The sequence below is a fragment of the Colossoma macropomum genome, unplaced genomic scaffold (assembly GCF_904425465.1).
Source record: "Colossoma macropomum unplaced genomic scaffold, Colossoma_macropomum, whole genome shotgun sequence".
Lineage (NCBI taxonomy): Eukaryota > Metazoa > Chordata > Actinopteri > Characiformes > Serrasalmidae > Colossoma > Colossoma macropomum.
Window position 1 is genome coordinate 36,603,314 of NW_023494789.1, and position 16,261 is coordinate 36,619,574.

General features: G+C 36.4%; 1 protein-coding gene across 3 annotated transcripts in view; it reads right to left on the minus strand.

The window, feature by feature from the left end:
* Positions 1-6,611: 6,611 nt before the first annotated feature.
* The window catches only part of arhgap9 (Rho GTPase activating protein 9), a 56,843-nt gene continuing 47,193 nt past the window's right edge, over positions 6,612-16,261 (minus strand). The window contains exons 14-20 of one of the 3 annotated variants that reach the window (XM_036571177.1): positions 15,625-15,744; positions 13,799-13,897; positions 13,643-13,720; positions 13,398-13,451; positions 11,697-11,831; positions 10,523-10,628; positions 6,613-8,330 (exon numbers count right to left, since the gene is read on the minus strand). In XM_036571177.1, the coding sequence (XP_036427070.1) occupies positions 8,138-8,330; positions 10,523-10,628; positions 11,697-11,831; positions 13,398-13,451; positions 13,643-13,720; positions 13,799-13,897; positions 15,625-15,744 (785 nt within the window). In that variant the 3' untranslated portion in view covers positions 6,613-8,137. Of the gene's footprint in view, positions 8,331-10,522; positions 10,629-11,696; positions 11,832-13,397; positions 13,452-13,642; positions 13,721-13,798; positions 13,898-15,624; positions 15,745-16,261 lie in introns of all 3 variants that reach the window. The other 2 variants (XM_036571178.1, XM_036571179.1) reach the window with 2 other exon arrangements.

Genomic DNA, 16,261 nt, shown 5'->3' on the forward strand with positions numbered 1-16,261 from the left:
CATACACTTAGTTTGTAGTCTAATAAAGCTGTACATACCAAACCTTGTGTTTTTACTCATAGACTAACAAGAGAAATAGTCAGTATTGACCATTCTCAAATAAGAGTTCTTTCTGTTAATGTTTAAAAATTCACAACGCTGCCTAAAGCTTTTGTAGTGACATAAGCTAACTACAGTCTACAAAAATAGCATAAGAGTATGTCTCATCTCCTTCCCCGATGTGTACGGAGGTCCCCCTTAGCAGTCTGAGTCAAATGTGGACTTTAGGCTGTCCCGAAACTGCCTACACTACACAAATTAATAACAAAAGGGAAGTTGATTTTACACTTGCCCACCACTGTGTCCGTCCTGGCTTAATAACAGAACATTATGACGTTTGTGAAATGTATAGAGGACGAGGAGAGCCTTGTAATAAGTAAATCGGCAGTCAGTAAAACTATAAATTTATCTAGAAATGAAAAACTGAAACAGCAATACATCAAACAATGAATAAAAAAAAATCAACTAATAAAAAAAACACTTGAAAATAGTAAATTGGATAAGGCAACCTAATCAATAAAAACATATGATGAAGAAACTGGAAACAAAAATTACTGTTTTAATAAACCTGTGTGCAAATGATCAGGTTAAATTCTTCTTGAGGTAAAACACATCCCCATCTTGACAAACACATCTCAACCAACAGTTATTTATATACCAAACCACCAAATGTCAAAGTTTCTCTTCAACAGATACTAACCTGAGTCAGCCGAAAATATTTGTCGACGCATCTCATCTCATCTCATCTCAATAAACAACCCACCTAAACGCTTCAGGTGTCACAAACAGAACAGGCAGATATTTCTGGAAGTTAACAATTTCACTGAAATAGTGTTATAGTATCTACCACATTAAATTGAGAATTTAAGACTGGAATATGCGCTCAGTAACATTTCTAAATTTGCTGTTACTAATTACATAAAAAATGAATGTAACTGAAACTTAAGCTTCATGTATTCCAGTACTGTGTATTTTCCGTTTTTCAAACCTTACTGACAGACACTTCTCCCTTCATTACTTCTCCAGGAAGCTGTCCATAAAATCCCACAAAATGGATGCAAATAACTCCATTATTTGTAGTTAAAGCAAATTCATGCTAAGAAACGCCCATCACACGCGACAACTGAACTTAGCAATTTAGCTTGCTAGCAAGTCACACTGGAGAATGACCCCAGTGCGACTTGCCAGCAAGTGTTTTTGGGGGAAATAAGCATTTTGATTATCTCAAATTGACACCTAGTTTTGTGCTGAGTGAATTTCTACAGAACCGAAACTGGCTTATCTCATTACGTTTAAAAAGGGATTTACTTGAACCTCAACATGCTGACTGGCAAACAATTTAACAGCCAACAAAGATCTGACAGCATATTACACATATAGACATGTAGCACTAGTAACCATATTATTTTAGCTAATTCCTTAATCAAAAAATCAGCTTTTAGTTTGCTAATAGGTAGCTAGTTAGTTTGTTCTCTGTTTTGCAGCAATTATTATCTGGCAACTTTATCACATTAGCTTTGAGTACTGCTTAGGCCTACCACAATCCAAAAAAAATAGCTGAGAATAAACTCTCATACTCATAATGTGAATATATTGTGATCAACATATTTTTTGCTACACTTACACTGTAAGGCTACTATTACAGTCAGAGGTTTTGTTTTATTGATAATAGTTCCATATTGAACTTGAGCATTATTACTAATCATAATCATCTGAAAAAAAAAAGATTATTTTATAAGATTTGTTCTTTAGTCAATCATTGTTAACATTTAATACCTTCACTCATACTCAGTTACATTTCCAAGAGGAAAAAAAACACTTTTCACCTCTTACATCTTCATGTAGACCTTTAAAGTACTAATCGCTTTAAAGGAAAATGAAAAATTCGACAGGTAATGAGATTTTTCTTTTTTCAAAAAGTTTACTCTTGCCAATCAGTCGGGATGTTTTAGTTTTGTTTTTTAGTAAAACATCCAACCAAAACCACGTCAACATAAAATGAAACTGTCCATGACTTTGCTAGTCACTCTTTGTACAAGGACTTGTACCGTCTTCATTAGTTTCCACATCACACACCACAAAAAAGAATGCTTGTCTTGACTATTCGTTTAGTTTTATTTAACCATTTACTATTACACTAACCTTTATATAGTGCAGTGTGTTTCGGTGTAGATACATTTTGACTCAAGTATACATTTAGCTCCATACTTCCACTTTTAACTGAGTAAGATTTTGAATACACATGCTTTCACTCAGGTATGCACTAGTTTATCTGTATTTTCCACCGATTAGTAAGTCAACCTGCCCAAGGCGTCTTATCTTATGAACTGTTAACCACAGTGGTTTATTGTACTAACCTGGAATGACCTCCTGTGATACTCTGCGTAAACACACTCCACACAAATGCCTAAAATTAAACAGAATACTGTAGACTCAAGAAAGGCTTCTCTCAAAAATGGAAATGTGTGAAATGGCTAATTAGGTTCACTAGCTCGCTTGCTAGCTAACTAACTAGCTTAGTTAACTAACACTAAGCTGTAGTAACACATAAACACTGCACTGTTCTGTGCGCACAGTCTCACAACGTTTAATATATAATTACACAGAATCACGTGTAGAGCCTAGCAAAACTTATATTTTCTCCCAAGAGTATTAAATATGTGAGCAAGGGCTCCCATTCTGCTATTAAATTAGCTAGCATTAGACACCTAGCCAGCTAGCTAAGTCAAACTTTCCTCAGCGAAATCTCAACAATTTATAGCAAGTGATAATTCTAAAAATAGTAATCGACATACTGTTCTATGCTGCATTCTGCTGTACTTATTACTCATGTGCTTGGTAACTTAATCCTCACCTGGAAGAATAAAACATTTAGGTTAGCATTTAGCTTCAAAAACAGAGGAGAACTTCCAACTGACAACAGGCACCTCACGAGCTCACAGAGCTTCAGCACCTCTCGCGGCTTGTTATGCACTTTAAGTAAGTCCTTGCGTTGTTTTCGATGTAAACACAAGATTGAGAAATATATTTTAGCGTGTTCAACAAATGCTTACATGTTAGCTGTAGGTTGTTCCTCAGCATTTATTTATTGGGTTTATTTGGCTAAGGACTCTTCTTGTGGAGGGCGGGGCTGGAGCCGCCCCTGAGTGTGCCTGAGCTGCGAGACAGGAGACGTGAGCTGGGTATAACCAGCTGTTAGAGAAGAGAAAACAGTGCGTATGAATGGTGTAGGAAGGTCAACAACATCTGGATAACAAAGCATCATGACTTGTGCGAAAGCTGTGTCTCTTTTAGTAGCGGTAACGCTACAAGAATGATGGTGAAAAACAGTAAGAAGACAGGTGATGTAAAAGTAGTATCTTCTAACTTAAAAGCAGTGAAATTAAATCCACTAATTTGCACTTTTAATTTATTCCATGAAAAGAGTGGCATGTCCGCAACATTAAATAAGAGACAACAATCAGCTAAGTGTCTTTTTTAAGCCTTTATATGTTGAACTTGGAATGCAGATGCTTAATTTCAACTCTGTACATATACAACCCCATTTCCAAAAAAGTTGGGACATTTTGCCAAAACATGTATATATTGTTCAGCATTAATGGCACCTTCACAGATGTGCTAGTCACCCATGCCATGTGCACTAATGCACCCCTATACCATCATGAATACTGGGTTTTGAACTGTGTACTGATAACAAGCTGAGTGGTCTTTAGCCCGAAGGACACAGTGTCCATGATTTCCAAAAAGAAATTCAAATGTTGATTCGTCAGACCACAGGACACTTTTCCACTTCCCCTCAGTCCATTTTTAAATGAGTTCGGGTCCATAGAAGGTGACAGTGCTTCTGGATAATGTTTATATATGGTTTCTTCTTTGCATTTAAGAGTTTTAATTAGTATTTGTGGATGCAGTGATGAACTCTTTTCACAGACAGTGGTTTTCAGAAGTGTTCCTGAGCCCATGCAGTGATTTAAACTACAGAATCATGCCTGTTTTTAATGCAGTGCCATTTGAGGGCCCGAAGATCACAGCCCTCAAATACTGTTTTTTTTGGTCTTGTCCCTTTGCATACAGAGATTTCTCCAGATTCTCTGAATCTTTTAATGATATTATGTACCATAGATGATGAAAAGCAAAAGTTCTTTGCTACTTTATGGTGAGAAACGTTATTCTTGAATTGTTGCATTTGATCGTGCAGTCTTTCCAGAGTGATTAACCCGTCCTCATCTTTGCTTCTGAAAGACTCAGCCTCGGTGGGATGCTCTTTTTATACCCAATCATGTTACTGACCTGTTGCCAATTAACCACCAGGTTTTTTTTAAGCATTACACAACTTTACCAGCCTTTTGTTGCCCCCATCCCAACTTCTTTGGAACATGTTGCTGGCAAAAAAAAAAATCTTAGTTTCAACATTTGATATGTTGCCTTTGAAGCATTTACAATGAATTATATATATATATATATATATATATATATATATACATATATATACACAACCCCATGTGTGTGTGTGTGTGTGTGAGTGTGCGTGAGTGTGCGTTAGGATATAGTGTCAGTATAGTTATTTAAACAGACCATTTCAAGACTGTAATTTTATTTGTGGCAGTTTTTTTTTCAAAAGAAGTTCATGACCCCATCAATGAACACATGCTCACTGAAACCACTGAAAGAAAATACGGCGCCCGACTTTGATTTTTCCACCACTGTGCGTTAAGTATGCTTAGTTCAGTCTGGTTGGAGTTCTTCTCCAGGCTTTCTCCACGCAAAGAGTTTACCACCATCTCTGAAACAAAGTAACAAAAATAATTTTGTTAAATCATTTATGAACTAAACTGAAGAACTCCATTACAGTGCACTAGCAGTTTACTAAGTGTCTTAATACTTTTGGGGCCACTGTATAAGAATACATGTTTACATGTTTGTATACCTGTGAGTCATTGAAGGTCCATTTGAAATATTACTAAATAAAAGTTGCCCTTTTGCCATGCTCAAATGCATGTCTGCTTCCACTGCAAAAAAAAACATTCATTTTAAGCAAAATATAATAATTCATGTGTCCTAATGTTTTGCAACCCCCTCCATCCTCCCAGACACCAACACAGAGCCATTAAAGTTTTCTTCAACTTTGTTGTTTTCTCTATCTTTGACAGGGCCCGTCAAGCCTATTATGTCCAACCCATTAAACAAAAAAATAGAGAAAACAGTTTTGTATAAAATGTTTTGAATTAACTACAGTCAAATACTTTATTGTCGAAAAATGGACGTTAGAAGTTCTAATCTTGATAACAGGGAGCGTGGCAGCCTGTTGAGCCTGAAATATTCCATCCTGTCACATTCCCCTCCAGCACAATTGTACCTCTCAGTGTATTTGGCACAAAATAATAAATATGGCTTCTCAGGTGGAAACATCTGTTTTTGGTAAGTGCAATATGCAATTTAAACAAGGAGAACTAGACCGAGTTTTTAATTTTTAATTTTTCTGCATAATGATGTAAACAAAGCTGTGGTGGTGATAGGAACCAGTGGTCACAATGTCTACAATGCAGCTATCCAAAACCACCAGTGAAAACTACCACAAAACAGCTTATCATGTGATGGAGCTTTTAGAGGCATTAAACTCTTCAGATGTCTGGTGCTTATCACCACCACTGTGAACAATTCTTTCTCTACAACAGAGCATTTCACATCAAAGCACTCTGAATGACTTTATTTACATCTTAACTATTTAATTATGCAGATTTTTTTTTTTAAAAATTGTGGAATTTCCCTTTGAAAAGAACAATTTCAAATCATGTCCCATAAATGTCTATTTGGTGCTATCTGAACTAAGCCCTCTAAAAAGCCTGCTAATGAGCTTGAGGACATGGGTAAAAGATGAGTGATCTTCCCCACATCCACACTGATTGAACTGCAGATAGAACCTTATAACTCACATAGAACATTAACATTTCTAAATGCAGACAGAGAAACAACTTCCAGCACTAAATGATTAACTTCATACAACTCTGTTTCTACAAAAACACCAGATAGAGCCTCATAATTCTAAGCCCACAATGTGCATCTACCACTCTTCCTCTACAGAGGCAAAAGTTTCCCCACAGGACATACAATGCTGACAGACTTGTCAAACTCTGAAAGCACTGTTTTGAAGCCAGCAGACATGCGTCCAAAAAAGTCATTTTACCACAAAGCTAAGTAACACGAAATGTCAAAACTTGGGCTGCTAGGCTAAGCTAGCTGGAGGACAAGTCAGTTTGGGCTTGTTAGATTTGGCCTTTGAAGGTCTCGAGTGGAGAGGGTATTTGCAACCTTGAAGACGAGATTAAATAGCACCCCGTAAACGTGGTACAATAATCATAAATCTAAGACGGGACGGGTGACATTAAGAGTATAATTTAGCTGTTTACTTTAAACCACTAATGCACCATTATTAGCTACGTGCCAAAAGCCACAGAGAGAAGCTGTTCTTCACCATCGTGGTGACGTAGACACTCTCCCTCAGTTTAAAATGTGAGAAGGCTTTTCACACTCCGTTCACACAAACGCTACTTAATCCGGAATCATTCTGCTGCAAACATGAAAGAGGTCTTTTTTTTCACAGATTTACTTTGTTGGTTTTTATTGTCAAATAATTCTCTCAAAGTACAGGATCTGGAGGAAGAGAAAAAGAATCGACAAATAATTAGACAGCATGTTGGCAAGACCCAAGTGTGGCATTATTGTGGAGCAGAAACTGTAGGGCTGTGACAGTCTTTTGAAATTCCTGTAGGTCAAAACTTCTACTCGCCAATAAAAAATAGAAACATACATAAAAAGGAGAGTTCTTTTTTCATATAAATCAGAAAACCCCAAATTAGGGACTGATCTACATAAAAATCAAATATAGGAACTGAAACGGCTTTACAGATCACTGAGCTCAGTCAAAGACAGGTTATAAGGTCAACACTGGAGGTAATAAAAAAATAAATTTGTTGAGCTGTAGTTAGACTTTACTGTGATAACTCTGGCAGAAATGTGGAGATTCTGACTGTGAAGGTTTCTTCGGCCATAAAACAGGTTTCTAAAACAGTTGAGGCACAAGAATACATGGGAAGATCACAGCAATGTGAAAAGAAGGACAACATTCGCTTACATTTCTAAACAAATAATCCAAAATCACTATAATAGCATATGACTTGCCCCCTTGCAATAATAAGAAAATAAAAATGAATAAATATATAAACTTTAACATTAAAATCTGTGTATGCTCTCTCTGTTCTTTTTCTTCCCTCTCACTCCTTCTTGTCTCCTGCCAAGCCACAGTCAATATAAAATTACCAAAGCCATGGTGCTGGGGGGGGGGCACTCCACATTTTTTAAACATATGCATTTTTAGCTCCTCTTTTGTTCTGTTATTAAAAGCAGAGATTTGGACCAATAGTGGCAGAGAGCACCACCCAATCAGTGAGCAACATACAGAACGTACCTCTGCACTTCTATCTGTCACGCGAACCACACACACACCAGGACCGTACTGCTGGAACAATGGAAAAGGGGATTACATAGCACTTTGGATTGAACCGTAGCCTTTTTTTATTTCGCTATTAAAAAGAAACCAAATGACTCAAGTGGCGTTGAACAACATGTTAAACTTTCGACCTGCGCTCATGTTTATGCTTATTGGGTGACTATTGCCGATTTTATTTGATAGTATTTAGTTCGTGCAGCCTGTGTGTCTTTTTTCGGCAACAAAATCTCTGTGTCTTTTGCCAAAGACACTGCAGCTGAAGAAGACAATGAAAAACACTTGTGAAGAGACATCACATACACACAAACAAACACATACACACGCCCACACAAACAAACAAACCAAAAAATAAGCCTCTTAACATGATTTGGACACACTTTTTGCGGGCTTGATTTCATGCCTACAAAGGGACAGTTTTTGGCCGAGCACTTCCGTCCATCCGTCATCCATCCAACAGGATGAAATCTGTCGCATCACTGCAGTTTTATAAACTGCAACGTTCTATTAATCTTATTTAACTCTCTTCGTATGCGTCTTTGAGTTCTGGTTCACTGTGTGCAGGTTCGCTGTCGTTCTGGTTCTGCACAGGCATCAGAGAAAGCCAGACGGGTCGGGTCCAAAGATCTGGTCGTATTCGCTGAGGATGAGTTCCACTGCCTGGTTCTGATAGATCATATTAACAGCCATGTTTCCGCAGTCGTTCTGCGGCCGCATCAGAGTTGGCCCGAAGACAATGCCGATGTTTTGCGTTGTCATGCGATTACTGTCTGAATGCTCCATCACTCTGCAAGGGAGAGAAAGAGAGAGTGAGAGAGAGAGAGAGAGCGGGAGAGAGAGAGGGAGAGGGAGAGAGAGAGAGAGAGAGAGAGAGAGAGAGAGAGAGAGAGAGAGACAAAGAGAGTTTGGGTACTTAGCATGTGTGTGAGAGTGCAGCAGGGACACAGGGACAAAGGAATGGGTTAAAGCCGCAGTATGAGGCATTCTTCTAAAAATGCCATTCCCACTTAACCACAGATCCAGCCAGCAATTGCTCAAAACTTCCACATTAAAAAGGAAAGGGGGGAAAAGGAAGAAAGAGAGGAGAGGAACTAGAGAACTAGCAGATGAGAAGAGAGGTTCCAGCGGTGGCGGCGGTGCTGCTGGTGCTCCTTCCAGCGAACACCCTACAGAGATCTCACGAGATACACAGAGAGAATGACAAAGCAAGGAGTGAGTAAGAAAAACAGTGTAGTGAAGCCAGAGCGGAAAGAAATGAGTAGAATGGAGAAAAAAAATAAGGTTTATATAGGCAGCTGCTCTTACATATATAATAAACTTCTTTAAGAGAACAGTGCTGATTTGGGACCGGCTCCCTTGTTCATGTAATCAAATTCATTACCATATTACAGGCAAAAACCTTCATCAGCACTCTAAGATTTGATACATATGGGCCAGTGGAACTATCTATAGCACTCCTTCTATTCAATTATACTCAGTCACTTCAGCCAACTTTCTCCAAAGTGAGCAGTGAGCACACAACGTCTTCTAGTGGCTGAAAATAAAATTACTAGGCAATGAGTTCACTTCTGCAGATAGGAAGACCAAAGCTAAAGCATGTTAAAAGACTGTACATATTTACATAAATGGTAACACTTTAAAATAATGTTTTTTTGACATCTATTGGCTGTTACTTCATAATTGACTAATTCTTTTATCATTAATTAATATATTAACATTATTTTGTAAGACATATAAATCATTACTTGATCATCAAGTAGCTCTAACTTGTCAGGCTGCCTTCGTCTACAATCATTTGCTTCACCTTTTGTTTATAGTGTTTGTTTTTGCCTTAAGTTGAATAAAATCAATCAGCTCACGCCCACATCCTGATCCTGTGGTCTGGTCTTCTGTCACAAATGTAGGTGTAAAGGCAGGATGAAAAGGAGTGTTTACTGAGGCTGTTTATGTACTAATGTCTCCTTTTCTAGTTTATAGGAGCATTTATTGAGGCAGTTTATGGATTAATATATATATTAATAATATATGTGTATAGGAGTATTTACTGAGGTTGTTTATAAACTATTATCTCCTATTGTAGTGTATATTTTTGTTTACTGAGGTTGTTTATGGACTAATATTGTGTACTCTAGTATATATTAGTGTTTATTGAGGTTGTTTCTAGACCAACTGCTCATTTTCTAGGATAAAAAGTTTATAAATGGATTATGGGAATGGGTAAATAGATATTTATATAAACTGTTTTTTTTTACTTTAGACCACAGGCTGCAAAAATGTTGCTGTGAGTTTCCATATAACTTATATAACATTTTTAAGACATGACCAAGAAAATCGCTGCTGTTTGTTAATGTTTACTAAATCATTTGAAAGTCTTAAGGTTTTAGCATTCTTTTGGAGTTTCTTTTTAGATATTTTGCTAATACATTGTATTAGCAGATTATTATTAGTAGTAGTATTTTAATGATAATATATTCAAAATATATAACTGATTATAAAGTAATAGGAAAATGAGACGTATTTTAGTACATGTAGATTGTTACTTTATAAACTAATAAAGATTATATTTCTAGTTAGTATGTGATTTGTTAATTATGAAGTCATTACAATTATAATAAATAATAAATAAAGAAGAAAAATAAGCATACATCTGATAGAAAGTAATGTGAATGCATTAATGATGGATAACTCCAAATACATGATTAGATCTTGATCAGTTAAATACGAAGAGCTAACAGATGTCTTATAAACTATTGTTATTATAAAGTGTTACAAAAAGTTTCTTTATAAAACTTGTTTTTTGTTCTAGTTTTAGATCCCTTGACGTTGCAAATAATTGCTTTACACTGTTAATTAGTAAATAGAGACCAAAGAAGAAATGGTGTTTGCTGCTTGTACAAGGATATGTAACCAGAAGCTGATTCTGCAGCATCACTATGATACTTTCTGCATGCAAGTCATAAGTGAAGAATGCACTCTTACCGCTTAAGGTGGCGGAACATGTGTCTCATGGTGTCGTGGTTGGGGGGCGGCATGTTGATGACTAACAATTTCATCCGGTCCACCTTATCTAAGTAATCAGACATCTCTACAGGACAGATATACATAACTATATTAGATCAACAGTAACAACAGCACAATGGCATAATTATTTTTGTAATAGAATTCTAATATATGTTCTCTGGCCACTTTATTATGTACAATTACATTGTTTCTGTAGTTGTTGTCTATTTTATTAGGCCCTTTAACATATATGTGCACTTTGAAGTTCTACAATTATAGATTGTAGTCCATCTGTTTCTCTGTATACTTTGTTAGCCCCCTTTTACCCTCTTCTTTAATGGTCAGTAAAAGGGGGCTAACAAATCATGCAGAGAAACAGACACAGTCTGTAATTGTAGAACTACAAAGTGCACCTATATGGTAAGTGGAAATGATAATATGGATAATTAGTGAAGACATAAGAAAAAGTGTCCAGTGAGTGTATGTTTCCTAGCTCAATAATTCCAGCTGATATTAGTGAACTATAGGCTTTATGTAGTTATTGATATACTTATTTTGATTATTTCAATAAAAGATATAAAAGAACTATTGTCTCATTCTTGTCTTTTATGTGTTTTAATTCTAGCTGCCTGGAGAAACTACAGTTGTACGCAGAAGTTTCGGTGCCCCTGGTCAAATTACATGTTTTGTTGATTTTCTAAATGAAAATAAGTCACACAATTACTGTTTATTTGTTGAATTTAACATCCTGGGGGGAAAAAAAACATAAGATGTGGCCTGTGAAAAAGTTATGTCACATTTTACCTTTTATGTATTTTAACAGTACATTAAACTCAGCAAATAAATAGGAATTGTGCAATAAATTTGTAGAAAAATGCTATTTGTAAGTTTGTTCCCTATAACATGCTTTCACTCAGAAAAACTACATAATGTGTAACTAGACAGGGGGTGTTCAATGTTTTGCATACAACTGTATATAACAAAAATGTCAATTTTAGTGTCATTGTCCTGTCATGTTATACAACAGTACTCCATCCATCCACCCATCCAACCATCCATCCATCTATCCGTCCATCCAAGTAATCCATTAATGTATGTATTTATCCATCCAGACAGCCACTCGTCTCTCACTCTATCTCTTCCTCTCACTTACTGACAGTTTCGACGATGTCATGGAAGAATCCATAAGGAACCAGGGGTTCGGGGAGCTCTCTAAAGAACAGCTTCAGGGCACCTGTTATCACATGAATGTCTTCCCACTGTGGGTCCTCCAGGTCTATGCGCTCCACTGAGTCACACCCAAGAGGAGGTGAAGGAGGAGGATATTGGGGGCAATGGATAAAAGAGAGCAAAAAGGAATAGAAGGGAAAAGAAGTTGAAGGGGAGTTGTGAGGAGACAAAAAGAGAAATGATCAAAGACATACAAAAAGCAGCATAAAAACATACACTTGCATTCATCGCGGTGCTGAGCTGCTTGACATGAGGCTGCAGAAGAGGAACTGTCAGTGCAGAAGTGAAGGATAAATAAAGAGAGACAGGAGAATGCTGCAGAGCAAAACCAAGGACAAACTGTGGAAATGCAAACAGCAGCTTTTAGCATCTCTAGGTAACTTCCTGCTGTTCACACAAACACACACATGCACGACTGAAGAGTCTTGAAAGTGTCCACTCGCATAACATTTCTTGAGCATTTTAAGTCAAATGCTTAAAAGGTCAATTTAAAGCTGTAAATTTAAATATAAATATTCCAGCTGTCAACAATCCTGAAGACTAGGACTCATTTTACAATTACAATTTTTTGTCCTTGTCACTTAAACACTGAAGACCAAAATCCACTTAAGATGTTTTATGCAAGTGACCAGTGGTTCTGAGTTCCACTCACAAAACTCATAACTTCATTATCAGAGCCCATCATGAATTCCATGCAGTATTTCCTCTGGTCTGCTTTACTGTGGAGCGCAAGCAAAAAAAACAAACAAAAACATCATCAACCAAGCAGTAAAGAGCAGCATAGCAGCATGCATCTCTCAGTCAGCTGCCTGAAATAACATCAGCCACATTGTGTCAGTCACAGAGCCCATGAAGACATAAAGAAGCCATGTGCTTTTAGGACGCAGTTGAAGTTGCCCTTTCTGACTGATCTGAGATCAGGATTAGTGACTCTTATTATAATATTTAAAATACTAGTTTACCTAGTGTTGTGTTGAATCATATCCAGTGGAGATCAGTTAGCTTGGTCTCATTTTTAAAATATTAACTGACCCCTACTAGCTTTAATTCACTATTAGCAGCATTAACATTTTTGAGGGGTGAAATACTCCTTTACCCCTAAAAGTCTGGACTTATTGTCATTTTGTTATATTGTATTTTCAAAAGTACAAAAATCTGAGACCACATTGAAAATATGGATTTTTTTTTCATTTGGAAATAAACAACATAAAATTTAAAAAAAATTAAAACAAAGAAAAGTTATGACAAGTGAAATGAAGAAGAAATATTAAAACGTTCTGCACTATTTCTAGGCAAATATATAGTGGTGGTTTTCCCACAAAACGACTGTTTACATACAATAATAATTATGATATAATATCTTCTCTTCTACTTAAACACAAATGTGGTATGGATTGTAAGTTTCAACACTCTCAACAGAATTTCTCAGCTTGTTTCAATAAGCTGCAAGTGAGAAACAATTTATATACATTTACACTAAGCTTTTTGCTTTTGCTGGCGATAACTGCCACTTCTAAGAATTAACCTTTTAGCTTCTATGGTCATAGATCAGTGCAAAAGGGCAGCTTCCTCCTGGACCACAGGCTGATAGCAAGGCTTTCACTCTTGCTGAGTGGGTGGCTACCTTGCACTAAATCCTCTGGGAAAAGATAGCGTCCATCTGTAGACACCGCTCGCTCTGGAAAAACGGACAGGAGTTACAGCCCGCCCACCAACACCATACACACCAACTCTCCCTCACCCTGTTACATCAGTATCATATCAGATCTTACCTGAGCGTACAGTAGAACAGAGATATTGATGACATTTACAATGATACATTCCATTGACTTCTAATTCACTCTCTCTCTCTTTCTGTCGCCGTCTTACCGTGATTAACAGCGAAGCGAAGTTTCTGGATCACGGCCAAATTCCCACTGACTCTGTAGATGCCATCTGTGTCTAAACCTGACACACACAAAAAACAATTATCTACTGATCTACTATCTACTAGTGTCATGGATATAATAGGTAACATCTAAGCACCTTTCTTCTCCACTGTTTCTGTGCAGTTTCTAACGAACCGTGGCACTGTAGTCTTCTCTCTCTCACACAGCACCTCCAGACTGCAGCCAAACACCTGGTCTGAAATCAACAAGCACACAAACAGCATCATCCACCATGACCTGCACCGCAAATACCTACACTAACTAAGTTAAAAAAAACTGTTGAATCACAATTCAGTTTAGGATCACTAATCTCAATAAAATAAAAAAACACAAATGCTGCAGATAAATGTTTAAATGATTGTATTAAGATGTTACTCTACTTTCAATTAGTTACTAGGAAGCTGAGAAAATAAAAGAAATGTTAACACACTGAGAAAGCTGTTTTAGAGTGTTTCTGCAATTACAGGCACTCTCAGAACCCAGCAATGAATTTTTGGATATGTGTGAACGTTTTTAGCATAACAGAAACAGAATTGGTTGCTAAATGTACGGAGCTAAAGTAATTATATTGAATCAAAATACCAGTTTTGTTCATGCCACACACCTGTGATTGCAATCTTCACATGCATAGAAATTTGCATTCATATGCACAAATTACAAAAATACATCTTGCCAGTTGAAACTGCACTGTTTACATATTAAATCAAAAGATTAATAAATAAACACTGTTGTTGAACAGTTCTTCATGTTGTTTTTTTAAGTATGTCTGTCCAACATTTGTAAGTCTTTACCACAACACTGACCAAATGACCTAAAATAAAGTTTTTTTCAGAGTCAAACAAACCTACTTTTGATAAGTGGGACAAAAGTGTGGGAAACCTAATCTAGGTCTCTCTGGATTTGCAGAAAAGCAAGGTAAATATCACCTTTTCATCTTCAATACTTTCTGCATGTCCTTCCTGTAATGTATATAACTATTATGTTTTAAATTACTCTTTAAAAACATATTTGTATTAAATGTAAATATATTAGAAGCTGTCTACCAAAGCTAAGATATCAGGACATGCTGTTTGCCATTTGCAGTCAAAAACATTGAAAAAGTCTTTACCACAACATGCGCTTACCGCAACATTCAACATGTGCTGTATTCGAGACCTGGTGATCAAATCTCAGGCAAATAATTTCAGAATCAAAAATGACTATGAGTATATACATTAAACAAAATAAAAACAATACTTCTTGATTATTTTTATTTTATAACTTTTTGGTGTTCCCAAAAATGTATTGAATAAACATTGAATAAAACAGTTTAAAATACCTTTAGTATCTAGCTTATAGGATTTTAGTATACAAAATTATTAATATGTCAAATGATTCCAAATTTTTTAACACTTATGTTTATATGGTACACACTATGTACACCATGTATGGGCTGTGTTTTTTCTAGCCCAGAAGCCATTTGTGTAGTTAAACAAATGAGTGTAATTAGACAAATCAAGCAAAAGTGAGCAGCAGTATTTTATGAATATGCAGTGTTAAGACATATGCATGCTGCGTGTGAACAACTGATGTTATCTTTCTGGATGGACCTGGTCTTGGGTACATATACCTGTGGCAGCATTTCTGGCAGGAGTCCTCTGCACTTTTAAAATGAAATGACCACTAGGGGTTGCCAATGGGTGGCCTTACTGAGTTTATGTCACAACACACAGTTTAATCCCACACTGCATTGGAATCTACAGAAAGTCTTTTATACTTTTCTTAAAATATGGTAGAATGTCTTTCTTATATTTCATGTGCCAACATATGTCTTGTTCATCTGCCTTCCTATTTATCCCAAATAATTGAGAACTCGGCGTAGACAAAGCTTGTGGTGGCCTGGCTTTGTTTTAGCTGGCATATATGCAGGTGAGGCTTGCTCACCTTTGATAAGGCCTTTCTCCTGTAGTGCCTGAAGTGGAGGTCTCCTTAGAATGAGCTTCTTCAGACGACTCTTCACTCGCTTCCGCTCCGAATTCTCCAAATTAGAGCAGGAGCGAGGGACTGAACAGAAAAAGAGAAGGAGAGACAGAGAGAGATGTTTAAGCTTAGTGCATGTAAATAATCTCATTAACATGGCTATTTAGGAAGTTTGGCTATTACTATCTTAAAACCAAAAAAAGACAAGATGACAAAAAAAAAATATTTCCATTTGTCCTTGATTTTTCTTAGAGATTAGGATTAGACTTCTCAATCATTAATTTCTGCTAGAATATTTACTAATTGGATGATGTAACTTTGCCAAGGGCTATTGATTACACTAGTAATCAAGTAATTTATAGTTTATTTTGTTTTGATGACTGATTATATATAAATAAATACTATAATATCCACACCATATGTATAAACACACACTACCAACATTTGAAATCACTGTTTTATTTCCTATAAAGCCAGTTTTTTTGCAGATACATGTATAAAACAATTACAGTGTGATGCTAACATTTTAAAGACTCCAACCAACTTGCAGAAAAAAAATGATGATGAAAAAATGATTCCATGCTGTAGATGATTTCATAAA